Here is a 17,206-nt window from a genome sequence, read left to right on the forward strand (position 1 = left end):
CCTGTGAGATGTGCTTTTGCCCCAGAGCCCTCAGCGTGTTGGTGCCTTCTGTTCCCCAGGGCTGGGTGGTCCCAGCTAGCTGTACTGAGGCTTGCCACTAAAGTCTATTAAAAAAAAAAAAAAATCATTCTGATGAAGAAAATGACTTTTCACGGTTTGAAAGGCATACACCACGAAGTAAACATAATGCCTCTGATCCCATCTATGTACATGCCCATTTTTCACTTCCAAGAGTTGTGGTTTAAGGTTTTACCAACAGTCTTTAAAATCTGCATGGAAGATAATCTGTTCTTCAGAGAATTTGTGACAAACCTGTGTCTTGGGAGGACAGTGAAGGTAAACTGGGAAGCAGTGGTGCTTTAAACAGAAGTGGTGAGAGCCTCAGAAGGTACAGCTAATGCACATGCAGCTGCCATCTAGTTGTCATGACAGGCTTGAGCCTCTGCAAGAGATTATCATTCTTCAGGAATTACTCTACAGCATTAAATACATGCTTCATCCACCTCTTCATTCTTAATTAATGAACTAGTTTAATGACCAAAACATACAATGCTAGTTTTCTCTCGTTATGAGAAGAATAGATATCAGTCTGTCTGTCTGTTGGTGATTAACCTGAAGAACTATGACCCCCACTGTTCAATGCAGCTGGTCTTACGTAGCAGTATAGGTCCCTACATGATGTGGGTGCAGTGGACTGTGGACATCACACTTTTCAGGCTGAATGTGTAGATGTGCCTGTTCTTCCTCCTAGGCAAGTTTCATATGCCTACTGAAGGTGTACACTTTCCTGACAGATGCAGGAGCTTTCAGTTGCACCTTCTCCCAGACTCCCCTCATAGTAGTTGGACTCTGACATGGATGAATGTTGCATATAATAGCATCATAAAATGCTTGTGACATTTGGTGTTTCAGAATACCCTTTCCTTGGATTACAAGATATCACTGATTGATATTGGACTGGTGATAGAGTACCTCCTTGGTGGAGCTTATCGGAGCAGCTACACAAGGAAGCATTTCCGAATTCTCTACAATGATCTCTACAGAAAACACAAGGTAACTTCTGTGAAATGGTCATCCAATGGTCATCAAGAAAAGCCAAAATGTGACAGCTGAAAATAGCTCAGGTTGTGGTTTGTCTGAAGAGCATCAGTTAAATGTATGCAATGCTTGTCCATTTTTTAAATCTCTGCCAGCTGTGGAGAGGTTGCAAATAAAACAGACAAATCCCTCCCCAATCTACTGCCTGCCCCCCAAGACCACCCGTGATTGCTAAATTAACTATTAGTTCAGTAAATTTACCTTTGTGTCCAGCAGCTGGGCTGTGTTCTTTGTCTGTCATCCACCAATAAATATTGCCAAGGCTGTACCAACCAGCATTTTCCCTTTTGTGAAGCAGTTGCATGTTTCTGCTCTTGCAACTTGAACCACATCACAGAAATAATGAATTCCACAGGCATTGAACTAGACTTAGAGCATGTCATCATGGCATAGTGAAGAGCAACATGGAGATCTCTGACCTAAGTTTTGAGCAAATGTCTTACATTTTAGAAGCAGCTCAATGCTAGTGGTGCATATTCCCTCCCAGGCCAATGAGCTGTGTTTGCCTGGCATAGTTTTTTCTGTGACACACGGGTCATCACAGGGAGTTTCATGCTGGATGTGCCAGGCTGCACCCATAGTGCAGTGGCTTTGTGCAGGCAGAGGGTTGTGCTTGGACACGCGTGCCATTCTACACCTTCTAGACCCTTAAGATGTTTCACTGTATGGCATAGCATTGTGCCAGGTCTGTGTGTTAGAATCATCACCTCTACAAACAAACTGCCTCACAACAACAGCGTGCAAACATACTAACGCTTTCATTTTCGCCATTGACTTTCCAAACGCAGTAACTTGAAAACGTGCTAAGCTTCTCAATAAATTAGCCAAATATGATTCCCAACATCACAGAAGGAGCAGATTTACTGCATAAGAATTCTCCCCAGTTTTTGGAGTAGAACTGGACTTTGATTAAAATACTTCGTATGTTATAAAACAAACAACAAAACCCTCTCATCCTCGTGTACTGCTTTAATGACTAATAGAAGAACCTCAGAGTGATCAGGGGAAATGAGAAGAAATAATGAAAACTGTTACTTGGAGTGATTAGAGACATAGAGACAGAGCTACCTGTGTGTCATTGGCTTGATACAATGCTTGAAAAGAGATATTTGAGCAGTTGTAACACTCTTCACTGTATCCTCATGAAATATGACCTTAACAGGGATGGATGAAACCACATGATTTTATAACTAGGAACTGCAGGGAAGAGCATTAGTGATTCAGCTGGTAGCACTCTTCACTCTCAGTCAACACTAAGAAAAATGCCCAGGGATGCTAGACATGCCATCCTTTGGAGGAAATAGCCAGCAAAAAATTCAGAGAACTTCTGTCTTTTAAAGGGCTTATGGCATTTTTTATAAGTGTACACACTTACAAGAGCTTCCAGGTTGAGTGATTCCAATCTGGTGCAAGCCCTGTTGTTGTTGTAATTGGTGGATGCTATTGGGGAAATCAGTATTTTGAATTTAGAGATTCAGTAAAATATATATTTTTTAAATTAGATGTGAAACAGGCTCTTTTTTCCTTGATGGTATAAGCTCCAGTGGTAGTTACAGTGATTGCTGACTCACTAGTCATTGAATAACATCATTTTCTACAGGCACTATTGCAATCATAGATAAGTACAGGCAAACTTAATCTCTAATTTGCATTTCTCTCCTTGTGTTTTATGGTATGCCTTTGGATCTAGAGAGTGCTCTCCAGCTTTTCTCAGAGCCTGTCTCATTCCCTTCATCAGAGTAATCAGACAGATAGCAGAATGGGATCTGCTGAAAGTACTTTGCATTCTCAGTTCTTCAGAACAGCACAGCCTTACAAATGCAAGGTAATATAATTGCTTATTCTGGACTTTGCTTATGACATATTAGGCTGCTAATAATTTTATTAAGAGATTTTAGACACATGTTGGTCAGGCTGTTATTTATCATAATTCTGCTTAAATTCCAGTGGAAGCAATATTTTGCTGCTCACTGTTCATGAAGCACAAGTCTTGTAATTTTAAAGTTGAAATCAAGCTCAGACTCCTCCTCTGATACTTTTTAACTTCCATCCATTTGTTGCTAAGGGCTTTCATTCACTGAAATGTGAAATTTCTGAACATCAGGCATGGACAAAAACTTTTCTTATTTGGGAGCAACAGTAGGAATTGTCTGACTTTCCCAATGTTTTCTCATGACTGCTGATTAAAGTAGCTTCAGTAAGCCTACTAAGAAGAGATACAGTTCTGATATCTGGAAAATTAAATGATGACAGAGTATTTTCTTTCAAAGAAAGAATGATAAAAGAACAAAGATCACCACATACGTATATCTGACAGACAAAACATATAGTACAATTAATTTAAAGGGCATTACTGGAATTAGTCTGAGCCGAAATGAATCATTATAGCACTGAGACAACCTCACTTATACCAGTAAGACTTTTTCTTTGCCTTTAATGGAGAAATATCCAGACATGTATGTATAGCAAGTTTGCATTAAAGTGCGGCAGACACTAAAAATCATTTTTAAGTATCACAAGTCCAGGGTGTATGTTTCAGTCTACTGATTGCTTTTTCTCCTGTCATGGCACAAGTACAGGAAAAGAGTGAAAGTAGGATCTTGTTATCATGGGGTTTGGAGACTGCCCAACATTATGGAAGGGGAGGCTATAAATGGCACAGGTACAGAGCAAGGAGTGTTTTTCCTCCACTGATATTACTAGCTTCTTAGTACTGGTAATCTGAATGTGATCCTAGCTGTGTTTTATGACTTAAATGCATATAACGATCAAATAGTTTTCTACTTGCAATTCAGATTTGTGTGCAGTTTTATTTACATGAATCTGAACCTCAACTGTTCATTGAGATTTTCTTTTTTTCTGAAAAACAAATTTATAGGAAAGATCCACTGCTTTCCATAAGTGCAAGAAGAAATCAAAAGAGGATATAAACTTTACAGAGAACTATGAGTCATCTGGCTTTATCTACCCCTATAACGACCTCCTGGTTTGGGCAGTATTAATGAAAAGGCAGAAGATGGCAATGTTCTTCTGGCAGCACGGAGAGGAAGCCATGGTCAAAGCTGTTGTGGCTTGTAAACTCTACAGGGCAATGGCACATGAAGCTAAACAGAGCAACATGGTGGACGACACTTCAGAAGAACTCAAGAAGTACTCAAAGTATGCCTTCTCCTTTCACTTCGGTTGTTAAAGTTCGGCAGTGCTTAGAATGGTTAGATATTTTTTTAATCCACTAAGAGTTTGTAAGGTTAGTGGTGCCATGGACTATGGAGTATAGAAGAAATACTTTCAGCTGCCCACTGTTCATATTGTATAATGGAGCTATGTATTGGTGTGCAGTCTGGTCGAGAGGTAAAGGAAAGCTATTAGCATGTTACCTAGTTGCATATTTGAAAATTAAAATATAGGTGAGTAATTTCCCTTACAGCTTTCCTTCATTAAAAAGCCATATAGCACATATGTATCGTACTTTTCAAATCTGTAACATATGGTATTGAGCAAACTAAAATCAGTGCTTAAATCCTGCTCTGTGTAAGACCTAAAGAAAGATGTATGCTGAAGTAACTAAGTGAATAAAAAATGAAGTAGGCCAAGAATTTTCTTCAAGTTTGTAGTTTCATATTAGTGTTTTCTGGTAATTTTTCTTGTTAATGACATATTGTATGCTTTGCTGACACCACGCCTGTTATTCAAAGTACAAGATGTGCTGTCTTGTTTTGCATGCAGCTCCAAAGATTAATGTAAAGGAAGGTGTATCTTCCTTGAGGAGTCTTCCCTACAGAGGTGTTTAGGAGCCAGTGTAAAAGAAGACGTTTTTTTCAACTGCCTGCAGTGCTTGCCCATAGCAGTGATGAGTCTGTTGTTGAAGGAAAACCACAGAACTTTGTAGGGTCCATTTTGATCGCTGTGTGACATTAAGAACAAAACAAATAATAAAAAAAAAAAACAGGGTGAACCTAAACCTTGTCGTTAGGGTTAAATAGTTAGATTTACTCCCCAAACTATTTTTCACTAGGTATATTGATAAAGCAATGGGAAAAATGGGAGAAGGCATACTTACTGAGATTGTTAGCTGAATTAATTAATTAATTAATTAATGGAGTTTACAAACCAACCTCTTTGTAGCAGTGATTCTGAGTTTTGACTGATTCCTGTTACGTTAACTGTCAATTCCTTTCTGCTCTAGGGAATTTGGGCAGCTTGCCTTAGATGTGCTGGAGAAAGCATTCAAACAAAATGAGCAGATGGCCATGAAGTTGCTGACCTATGAACTGAAAAACTGGAGCAACTCAACTTGCTTAAAACTAGCAGTGTCTGTGGGGCTGCGGCCTTTCGTATCCCACACTTGCACACAGATGCTGCTGACCGATATGTGGATGGGACGCCTGAAGATGCGGAAGAACTCCTGGTTTAAGGTAACAACACTAACTTTTTCTGAGCATTTAGATGCTGTTTAGGTGCTTTATACATGTCTTTGTAGTTATGAACATGTCTAATGCAGCTTCAGGCAGATGTGCTCAAGCATGGATTGGAATGCGCACGTCTGGGAGAGAAAAGAAAAGTGTGGGGGAAGACAGTACTTGCTTCTGATTTACTTCTTTGCAAAAGCAGCTGTGGGATAACATTGGAAGAATGCATTTTGTGAAGTTTTTTTTGCTGTTCCCATTCTCTCAGCACCCTTCGGTCCCTTCCTACCTCCTCTTGCTGCCCCGCATTGCTGGTTCTCTGGCAGAGCTGCTGATGGGAGGAATGCCCTCCGGACATAGGGAGCTGTATCCCCAGATACCATGACACTCTTCAAAGCCACAAAACAGTCAAGAGCAACACACTTCTTCAGAGGCTGTAGGATTTCCTGCAGCAGTGGCTCCCTCCCCAGGCCAGTGGAATTGCACTGGGCATGCATGGCTGACTATGGCCTCAGGTCTATGCTATCACTGCTGAATTAATTTCATGAATCTTGTGTCTCTTTTTTAGGTCATTATAAGTATTCTCCTGCCTCCCACTATCCTGATGCTGGAGTTTAAAAGCAAGGCAGAAATGTCTCATGTGCCTCAGTCTCAAGACTTCCACCAGTTCACATGGTATCATGGGGATCAGAGCCCAACCAGCTCTAAAGATGCCTTGTCTCTGGTTAGTCTGTGATAATCAGTTATTTGTGTATCAGGATCTGTCTGTTTACCACAGTATAAGCCTGAGGAGTGAGGAGACTCTGATCAGCTGGAAGTGTTGCAGCCCAGTTCTCAAGAAATAGGGGTTTGATCCCAGGTTTGGATACAGACTGAAGTGACCTTGGACAAGTCACTTCATCTGTCCTGGGTGTCACTTCTGTAGTGGTCATGAGAAAATCCTTCCCAACCTCACAGAAATATAATGAGGTTATAATTATCTGACAGTTACGCAGGTATTTTAGAACACAAGGTCTGTTCAAGCTGCAGATAAATATCTATGTAATCTTGTATACCAAGAATGGTTTCCTATCACACACAAAACCACACCCATAAAACTTAATTCAGGTTGCCCAGTCAAGCTGTCCAAAGCAGGGAAACAGCAGAACTGAGGCAGTCCAGATCCCATCCTCTCCAACTTGCTCCTTCCTCCCGCTCTGCCTGGCCAACAGCCTCTGCACCGCATCTCAGCCACAGCTTGTCTCCCTCTCTATGGCCACCCTTCGATCTCCTTGAGATTTCATTTCCTGAACTACATCAGAGCCTTTCCAGAGGTCTAGCTTCTGCCCTCCTTGTTGAAAAAGAGATTGTCTCTACTTCTGCATCCTTTGAGCCTTGCAGATATGCCATTTAAAGCACAAGAGAAGCACTGTGCTTTTGGTTTAGTCACCTGAACTGAGTCCAGAAACACTCTGCAGGGACCTGTGGTGGCACAGAAGTCCTTCTTGGGCCTGTCTGTGGAGAGTCTCCAGCATAGGTGAAGTTTTTGCCTTTTAAGATCTGAATTCCCCCAGACTTCTGCTAAACAGAATTGCTTGTTCTTTCTTTTTCTCATTCTCGACAAAGCATTCCTTCAACTGGAAATTTCCAGAAGTTTTCACTCTGAGGTAGACAGCAGACAGAGAATTTCCATCCAAAAAGGCAGATGTTGGTGAGGTTCTAACCAATGACAACAGGATGGTCAAATGAGAGCTGTCAGGCAATCATTTTTGCTCTGCTCTGCTTATCTTGCAGCAGAGAAGCTTAGTAGATTGCTTGGGAGCTTCTCAGTTAACTTTCAATTTGTGTAAAATAATAAAAAAAGAGAGCAGATTGTTGTTGAGGGCTTTCACAGCAGCATGGTAGCCTGTCAATGCCACGCTTGTGTTTTCTGTCCCTGATGCAAAAAAATGCTTGAAGCCATTATCTCCTGCAGTGCTTGTCTAATATAGTCAGTTCAGAAATGCTTTTTATGGGGTTAGGTAATAGCTATGATACAGAGGACAGGGTAATTGTAATTCTTTGCAGCAGGATCACCCTTGTAGTCTGGTAGAAGGCAACATTGCAACGCGCGTAAGCACTTTTCTGACCTGCCTCAGACAGGGCTGCTTCCTTCCTGTGCTAGCAATAAGCTTAACTTCTGATTTTATCTAATATAGAGTATTGTTTAAAACAAAAGGCGGAGCTACTGCTTTTTCTTAAATACTCTGAATATGAAATATTACATAAAAATTTCAACAGTGTACATGTGCCATATAGAGCATCTTTCACACACTGTCATAAATTCCAGTGACCTGCTGCAGCTGGAAATTGCACTCTTTTATGGGACAAATTCTCTCCTTCACCTTGGAGGATCTGACGTTAACACATCGGGATAATTCTGTGTATCAAATTCTCTGGTTTAGCACTTTTCTGAGTCTAATGTGATGAAAAAAAAAGTTTTCCCCTGATAACCCAAGGAAATGTTGTATAGTAAGGATAAATGTCACATAAAAAGTGCTATACTGCACACGTCTAGTAGCAGTAAGTTTTAGCATTGATACTGGCCAAGGCAATTGGCCAGCGCTAAAACAAAACTGAATAAGGTAGTTTGGTTCCCTCAGCCTTGCCCAGCTATTAGCTATTTATAGTTCCCCAGGCCTCTCTCCTTCATCTCTGAAAACTCCTTTCAGCACCTTCTGGTTTTGTCAGTTGCCCACTGCTGTGTGTCTGAAGCTCTTCTTAGGCTTCAGTGGCAATCAGACATTTGTTTTTTCAGAGTGGTACTCAGACAAGTGTCAAACTCTGGATACAGAATCAAGTGTGTTTGATTTTTTGTGTGTGAGTGTGTGTGTGGTGGGGTTTTGGGTTTTTGTTTGGTTTTTGTTTTGTTTTGTTTTGTTTGCTGAAGATGATAAAGAAGTTACCTGTATTTTTTGTAGGCAGATCTTTGTAAGAGAGTACTTATCTCATCCTCATGTTCCAATCAGGAATACAATACATCAAAAATAGCTATTAGATTCTGTATTTAGAATTTCACTGTCTTAACATTTTCTGTGCAACTGTATACATCAGTGGGAATGTGATGCTCATTCCCTTATTTCAGAATGTGCCACAGTTGTCAGTGGAGTTCTATCTAACACAGTTATGTCGTACTGGGAGTTGTTACTTATCTGTATTCCACAGATGGGGAAAGTGAGACACAGAGTGATTAAGTGACTTTGCTTAAAGACTTAAAGAAACATGTGGAAGAAACAGGGGTGGATTCAGGTTTGCTGACGCCCAGTCCACTGCTTCTAGTCATAACAGCAAGCTTTAAATTTTACAGTGAAAAAGTGTGCATGTTCATTATTGCAAATGAGATGGTTGTAACCAGGCAAAATCAAGCTACAGGAATGGTTTGTATATTCAGAACAAAGCTTAAACATCTGTGCCTATCTTCCTTCTAACATGACACAACTTTTGCAATCATAGACCACGGTTTCTTACTTTTAAAATGTTGTTTCCTTTTAAAGAAGGATTATGATGTGGAGAAGGTTACTCAGAAGTCTGATGAAAGCCAAGTAGATGGTGGACAAGGAAACCTGCCTGGCACTAGAAAAATCTATGAGTTCTACAATGCACCAATTGTCAAGTTCTGGTTTCACACGGTTGGTCATCACACTAGAACCTGGATTGCCAAAACTCTCCTTTGATCCTTCAGATACCACTTGATGCTGCTTCTATTTTACCTAGTGTGGATTTGCAGCCACTTAGTGGTGGGGGTGGATGGGAAGACATTGGAATATTTCTCTCACAGTTAAGTGAAAAGTTTTCTGCTAAAACCACGCAGCTACATTAAAACAAACAAACAAACAAGAACAAAAGAACCCCAATTATAAGGAACTAAAGAAAAACTTGAGCACAGCTTTTTACAATGGTTAATTGCACATGTAAAGATAGATTTGAAGCTGGCTGTAAATACCTTAGATACCTCACAGATATTCATGTCCCTTTCTTTAGGAATGGTTTCTAAAGGAGTGAATATTAATCTGTAGGAGATAATTTGCTATAAAGAAATATGTATTTATTAAATCCATTTTAGTAACTAACCCTGTGTGAGTAGAGCTTAGGATGTTTAAGATCAGGCTGCCTGTTGGGTCAGACCACCATGTACATAAACTGTTAATCCTTTAACAGGTTAACTGCTTTATAGGTTGTTAACCTATTATCTGAGGAACATTTATAGTGTGTTCTAGTACCTTTAAAATATGTGCCTTCCACCTGATATTGTTCTTCTTGTGTTTTGGAAGGCACTGATTAACCAGCAGTGATTCACATAGCTCTAAGAATGGTTACTTTCTCCTACAGAAGGTTGGGATAAAAGCATAGCACTGGCTTTACATTCAAATAACGGAGTGCAGATAAAACAGTCTGTCTCATATATGGGTTTGGGGACCAGGTGAAAATGCGCTGCAATAGTTTGTCTTCTGCTCCCATTTTTTTCAGCACTAAAGCACCAATTTCCAAATGATGTTTAAGGATATTCCCATTGAAAAATACTTTGGAGAACTGAAGGAAAGATGTTGGGCTCAAAAATCTGAGAGTGCCCCGGTAGTTTGAATACAGATAGTCAGGCTAATCACCTGTTAATATGTTTGCAGAAATTTGTTGGAAATTTTTGTGCATATGGATTATATACTGTGTGTTTTGTAGATGGCGTACATGGCATTTCTCATGCTCTTCACTTACACTGTGTTGGTGAAGATGGAACCAAGACCGAGTGTGCAAGAGTGGCTTGTTATCATTTATATTTTCAGCACTGCTATTGAAAAAGTCAGGGAGGTAAGCTTTTACACACACACTTCTCATCTGTAGAGGATCTCTTATAAACCAGAGAATACCATAAACTGAAGAATGCCGAATTCTGCATTCTTTTTGTAGAGAATTTAGTAGAGGAAAGAATTATAGAGGACATTTATTTCTGAGAAGTCTTTTATTTGAAGACCAGTACTTGGGCTTTGAAAACGCATCTTAAAGTTTATTCTGTGTAAATCCAGTGGTAATGTGCAGATTGCTCGAGGGTGATTGTGCTGAATCGAGATTTGGAGGCCCGATGTAGGCACCTGTTTCTTAATTTTTTTGAGTGGACCATTAGATTTCTTATAATGAATATGGAATTTGTCTTTAGATATTTAATTTGAGTGTGGACATTGTTATCAATTAATAGGTGTTATGCACAGAATAATCTATGGCTCTCCATCAATGAGCCTCTATAAGCGAAATTAGAAAAAAACACCATCAACTTTTAATGCTGGATTCTTTAAGCATGGAAAAATGATATTCCAATCAAAATTAATCACAATTATTTGCAGTTGATTAGCTCTGAGCTTCTGAACACAACTTACATTCCAAACCTGAGGTTGGGGACAAATGCAGCTATGTATTTCCCAAATTATTGTATCTGATTGGACATGTCTTCACTGTAGAATTGGCACATAGTAAACAATAGTACTGTGAATTGGTTTTTATATGACTTTTGAAATGCTGTACTTTGAAAGAAATAAAACTGCAAAAAAGCAGTCACAGTTCTGAGTGAAGGATGCTGTTACAACAGATCACGCAGTAGACTGCGACATCAATACAAGAGAGGTGAAGAATTTCAAGGGGCAGCAGAAATGCTGGGAATATACTGAAGCCTGGATAAACACACAAGTTCTGTGGCCGCATGAGATAAAACTGAAGAAATCTACACCAGGATTGTCTAATTGAGAAAAAAAATGAACGTGAAATAGCAAGCACTTTGGAAATCATGGTTGTGCTGTTTCATTGTGTTGATGGTGGGACAGTGGAAACATCAGCTCTTATTTCTAGAATTAACATTTATTAGAGACCTTGAAATCCATGTCTTCTACTTGACTTTCTTTGTCCATGTACTAGTTCTGTCTGCTGCCAAAGGCTTTGTAGGACACTGTGTCTTACACGTGCAGCTGATTAACTGCTGAGGGCCTTGTTATATATGACTACACACCTCTATTTCTCTAGATTGTATCAACTAATTGTTAAAGTCTAAGGCCCTGATCCTGCAACTAGTTCCCCATGTGAGTTAGTCCTGCTAAATTGAGTAGGATCACTTGTTTACTTTAATGTGTTCATATGCGTAAATTCTTGCAGGATCAGAGTGAAACATTTCAAAATCTCTCCTTTGCTTGGTACTTATCAGTGTGATCTTACATAGCACTGCATAATTGGCCTCACTTGTGCAATGTGCAAAGGTTTTGTTTATGGCCTCCCAAAGATTCCACTTAACACATTTGCTCGGTGAAGCTTAAAATCCCTTTGGGGCACCTCACAGTTCAAGGAGTGAATGTTTCATTCTTTACCTTGCTAGTTGCCACCGCTCCTTTTTTTAGCATGTCCTTGATGGAATACAAAGATCTTTCTTTATATTTTCAGTCTGAAATAAAAGGCATTAGTTATTTTCCCATCAGCAAGGTTAGGCTGGTACTTTCCATGACTTAGGGGCTTTTGAAAGGGCTGTTGCAGGTCGTGACTATTCCTCTAGAAAATGCTCGTTAATTTATAATGATTCGTATGCATAACAGTTCTATGCTGGCTGCTTTTTTCTGCTGAGGAATGTGCTCTTTGGTGAATGGATTCAGGCTCAGAACTCATTTTTCCTTAGGAAGAGCTATCCTGTTTGGTGTGGCACACTTGAGCAATACGTCACTATAGATTAAGTACAAACTTCAGTTCACGGTGAATGGCAATATGCGGTATGTGGGCCTACAAAAAAAAAAAAAAAAGAGGCGATGGGGAGGGGGGAAATGATACATTCCTAAATCATGAAACAGTTCAGACAGAAAAGGTTGAAGAATGTATCTCTGATTTTAATGGAGTTTCATTGGTTTTTTTTCCCCCACATTCTACTCAGGTATTTATCTCAGAACCTGGAAAATTCCGCCAAAAAGTGAAGGTGTGGATTTATGAATACTGGAATTTTACTGATTCTGTAGCTATCGTCCTGTTTATGATTGGTTTTGGCTTGCGGTGGTCGGGCCCCCCTGTTCAAACTGCAGGGAGGCTGCTTTACTGCTTGGATATAATATTTTGGTATGCTCGGCTCCTTGATCTTTTTGCTGTGAATCAGCATGCTGGCCCATACCTGACAATGATTGGAAAAATGGTAAGTATTATGCTTTGGAGCAGTATTTTTGTAGTTAAGGCATCTATTGAGGAATGTGTAAACATCAGAAGTGACAGAAGAGAGTGATGGTCAAAGGAGAGGTCACATAATAATTAATAATTAACATATTATGTGAAAATACCGTAGATTTTTCTGTTTGTGAGTTGACCATAATCAGATTTCGGTTCTAATTTATTCATTATTTGAATTTATTCACAAAAGCCATTTTTGCTTCATTCCTTAGAGAAGGGTTGCGTTTGAGTTGAGTTTCTGATCCATCTTGATAATAAGAGAATGAAAAATCACTGTCTCTTGCAGACAGGCTCACTACTGTAGATAATTCCCCTAGCTCTTGGAAACTGTCTCATTATTATTTCACATTTTGATTCAAATAATTATATCCCATTTTAGCAGGCAAAATTTCTCTGACATCAAAGTTAATTTTTTTGCTCTTTTGGTATAAGAACTGCTGCTGAACTGCTGCCTAGTCTTGGGGGACATCTGCAGATTCCCACTGTAATTTCCCTCGGTTATTGGTAACTATCTTATTAATACTGTTATATTCTGTCTTGCATAGTAATTCCAATTCAGTGTTAGAAGGCAAAATCGTTTTCACTGCTATTCCTTGCTCTCAGTTTGGAAGAAATACCACTGAGGAAAAAGACCATCATAAGGTCTCTGTGTTTTTCAAATCGTGCTTCAGATCTTAAGAGGGACTTGAGAAGTCAGTAGGACTTGTGGCCTTTTTGGTCCAGGTTGATTTTAACCTCTGTAAAATACTTGGATAGTCCAGGTCATAGAAATAAAATATTTTTATTTCCTTCAGGATATTAGATTATTAGCCCTGTTTTTATATTCTGATTTGTAAAAACAGTGATTGATACTCTTCCCTAAAATGTATGTCTCCTTTCCATGTAATTAACACATCTAATTTTTTCATTCAAACATGTCTTCCAGACAGCAAACATGTTCTATATCGTGGTCATGATGGCCATAGTCCTGCTGAGTTTTGGAGTGTCCCGAAAGGCAATCCTTTCACCAGAGGAGCCTCCTTCTTGGACTCTGGCACGAGATATTGTGTTTCAGCCCTACTGGATGATGTTTGGTGAGGTCTACGCTGGAGAAATAGATGGTAGGTAGTTTTCACAGTACGGCTCAACAGCTTAAATTTAGTATGTGCAGAAACATGTCCACTTTGGGCTACTAGAGTCTAACCACATATTGAGTCTATTCTTTCTCAAACAGTGTTGATTCCAGTATATATATGTCCTTAAAGAGTAGTACTGCACGAATAAAGGTGAGAATATTCGTTTCTTTGTTAAAAATAAAGATTAAGCTTTAAAACCTTCAAAGTTAGCTTTTCGAATGAAGTATATTGCAAAGCTCAGAGCAAAGCACATAGGAACTAATACTAAGCTAGTTCATGGTCAGGGCATCTGGCAGTGAAATGAATTTCCAGTTAGGTGAATCCAAAGCTGCTCATCTCTTGGATAAAAGACTACAAAGTTGCCTTAAAGGAAGAAAGGATAAAGGGAAAACAAAAAAGGAAAAATAAGAAAGAAAAATTATTTTTCACCATAGTAAGAAGAACCTGGCATCGTTCTTAAACAGGTAAACCAGTTGAACAAAGGAAAAATAGAACCAATCAATGTAAATAGGAAAAAAGTTATATTTTGATTATGGCTTTGACCTTGTCTCAGTATGAGAGAAGAACCAGATGCTCCAGGAGGTATTTCAGCGTTACAGATGGAAGGCACTCTCATGCTGCCAAGTGACGAGTACAAGTAAAACAGTCCCTAAAATAGAACAGTAGGTATGCAAATCGATAAAGGTATTTGAGATACATAGTTCAGCATAGTCCTGATTCACTAAAATAATACAAGATGTTGCATCCATTATTATTGCTGAAACAGTCACATGATGACTATGTATTTTGGTTATATAAGTCAAAATTCTTTTAATGAAAGCACACTGTTAAGTTTCACGGTTTAGTCCATTTAATCACTTGTTAATGCTAAACCTTTAGAAATTTGACACTTCCCAAATAAAACTGTGATTTCTCTAATGACTCTTTATGCTGCGGAATATGTCTGGAATTTAGGGCTGCTGCCTTATAAATATGTTTTAAAATGTCCTCAAAGGTGTAAAATTTGATTAAAAATTGTAAAGACTGAAAAGTATTTATTTTGACAATTTAAAATCATTAAGAGGTTTCACTTAGTTTCTATGATTTGTTGCTTCATCTCGCAAATATTCATAGCCATATATCTTTTGCACACGAGTTAATATGATCTTACTGAAGCTCTAAAGGAATAACTCTCCAGTACTGATAAAGCAGCCTTTGTGCTGTATCCTTTCCGCAGTGGAGTCAGTGAAAGCTTTGCTTTAAGGATCAAAGATTTGGATTTCAGTTTACTTGAGTGTGTGACATCTTCCAGATATGTTTCAGCTGCCTCATTTTTCCCCTTAACAAAAAGTCGGGGTGACTGGCATAAGAACTGATATGTATGAAATCATGTCAACAGCTTCTGAATTGCCATGGAAACTATGGGGCAGCAGTGTCATGAAGAGGTCTCAGATCTCCTTTATGTGAAGGTAGATTTTAGTTGGAAATTTAGTAATGTATCTCTGTGAAAGTAACAAAAAGACTTCTGTTTCTTGTTGGGGCAAATGAGGAGCACCTGCCGTTGCTGTGCTCTGCTCTGATTTCCATGCTAACCATGCTCTGTATCTCCTTCACTTTCAGTCTGTGAAACCAATGAAGACTGTCCTCCTGGCTCCTTCCTCACGCCATTCCTCCAAGCTGTCTATCTCTTTGTGCAGTACATCATCATGGTCAACTTGCTTATTGCTTTTTTTAAGTAGGTACCATGGTATATTGCTGCAAAAGCAAAAGCAACTAATAGACGTTATGCCAACACTTCCACAAAAACCTTTCACCAAAAATGCCCCAGCAGGGGCGTGTTGATGGTGGTTGTTACCTCATCTTCCATGGGGGTCCGGCGAATAAAAAAAAAAAAAACGGTGGAAGGAAGAGGGTGAGAAGAAGGGGATGGTGAACACACACCTAAACTGTTTTGCCATTTAAAGAGAATCTGCCTCTGTGAAGGTCGACAACTTCAGGTGGCAAACAAGTGACATTAATTCAGCTCTGAAGTAATTTATCCTTTGTTAGTAAAAGCTGTGTTTGTTGTGCTGAGGGCCTATATAATGTTCATCATAGGGTAGCCCAAGATTTAAATTGGCAGGTGGAGAAGGTATTCAAGAGAAGAGGATAATGACTTTGTAGGATCATGCTCTTCCTTTAGGAAATAACTTGAAAATTCCTGTTGTTTGGTGCAATTTGATATATTCTAGGCTGAAATCTAACTGTGATGTTTTTAACTATCTGCTTTTTAATGTCCGCTGCCAGAGTAGGAAGGGTCTTTATAGTAATTCTATAGTAATTAATGAGTGTCTTTATAGTAATTCTAACCTTTCAAGTTTTAACAGGAAAACTCTTGTAGTGAATCAAGTTCTGCAAAATATTAGTAAAGAGCAGTCTAACCCAAGTAGTTAATTATTTTTTCCTAGAGTTCTAGCATTGTAGGGGAAGAAAAAGTCAGCCGTAGGTTAAAAAAATACCAAATGAAGAAATGTAGTGATTAATATTCAAGAAAACTCAATGATCAAAACTCATTCTATTCCCACTTCCAATTAGAAATCTCTTTCCTGAAATTGTGGCATGGCATCAATTTTTTTTTTTAATACACAGCTGTGAAATTATAATTTGAATTATTTCTAGATTTAAACCTTCAGCAATGATGATATGTTAAATCTTCTACCTAGTGATTTGGTTGTTCTAGAAGTGGGACCAAAAATGGGTATGAGCAACATATTTAATTGTGCTCCCAGAAGCAAAGCTGATGTTTTTGTGATTATATGCTGTGCATGTAGTATGATGGTGCAACTGAAATTAACAGTGCCAAACCCACAAAGTTGCTTTCCTGTACTGGCGTCTGTGATAGTAGGTATGGGAAATTATTCAGTGCAACAACAGCCATGTTTAGTAACATCACGGCTCCAAAGAGTACCCTGCAGAAGAATCTGTCATGTAGCTGCCTCTTGCAGCAAGTATTTTGTTTAGTGGTAGAGTACTGAAGAGCAGCAGAAGCGTTTTGTTAACACTCTTCCCTTAGCCTGACTCCTACATTTAATCCAGCCCAAAGAGGCAGACAATGTTGTATTCTCAGTTAGGCTATGTATTAAAGTTTAAATAATCTGGCTGAGATTTCAAAGCCACTTCAGGGATATACTTTGCCCAGTTCCCATTAATGTGAATGGGAATTGGATCTCCAAATCCGTTAGGCAGCTTTGAAGATCTCATTCTCAGTGCACTAGCTGCAGGCACATGCTGCTGCTTTGTTAAATGGAAGTTGCTAAGCTGATTTACCTCACTGGAGGGATGGGACTTTTCTTCAGTGTCAAATTAGATCTGCAGACAAGCATCTTGTGCTGTATTGGGAGTATTCCTCGTAGGGGTGTTTCATCCTCCTTCCCC

General features: G+C 39.1%; 1 protein-coding gene across 11 annotated transcripts in view; it reads left to right on the forward strand.

Annotated features, from left to right (window-relative positions):
- Positions 1-17,206, forward strand: part of TRPM6 (transient receptor potential cation channel subfamily M member 6) — a 98,282-nt gene that overhangs the window by 48,469 nt on the left and 32,607 nt on the right. For all 11 annotated transcript variants that reach the window (XR_008574705.1, XR_008574706.1, XM_054810432.1 and 8 more), the window contains 10 exons: positions 913-1,053; positions 2,789-2,923; positions 3,977-4,257; positions 5,285-5,513; positions 6,073-6,228; positions 9,017-9,151; positions 10,197-10,325; positions 12,415-12,666; positions 13,624-13,798; positions 15,413-15,527. Coding sequence is in view for 9 of the 11 variants with exons in the window: in XM_054810432.1 (XP_054666407.1) it covers positions 913-1,053; positions 2,789-2,923; positions 3,977-4,257; positions 5,285-5,513; positions 6,073-6,228; positions 9,017-9,151; positions 10,197-10,325; positions 12,415-12,666; positions 13,624-13,798; positions 15,413-15,527 (1,748 nt within the window). In the remaining 2 variants the exon portion in view is untranslated. The remainder of the gene's footprint in view (positions 1-912; positions 1,054-2,788; positions 2,924-3,976; positions 4,258-5,284; positions 5,514-6,072; positions 6,229-9,016; positions 9,152-10,196; positions 10,326-12,414; positions 12,667-13,623; positions 13,799-15,412; positions 15,528-17,206) is intronic.

Source organism: Grus americana, chromosome Z (assembly GCF_028858705.1).
Source record: "Grus americana isolate bGruAme1 chromosome Z, bGruAme1.mat, whole genome shotgun sequence".
NCBI classification, from domain to species: Eukaryota; Metazoa; Chordata; class Aves; order Gruiformes; family Gruidae; genus Grus; species Grus americana.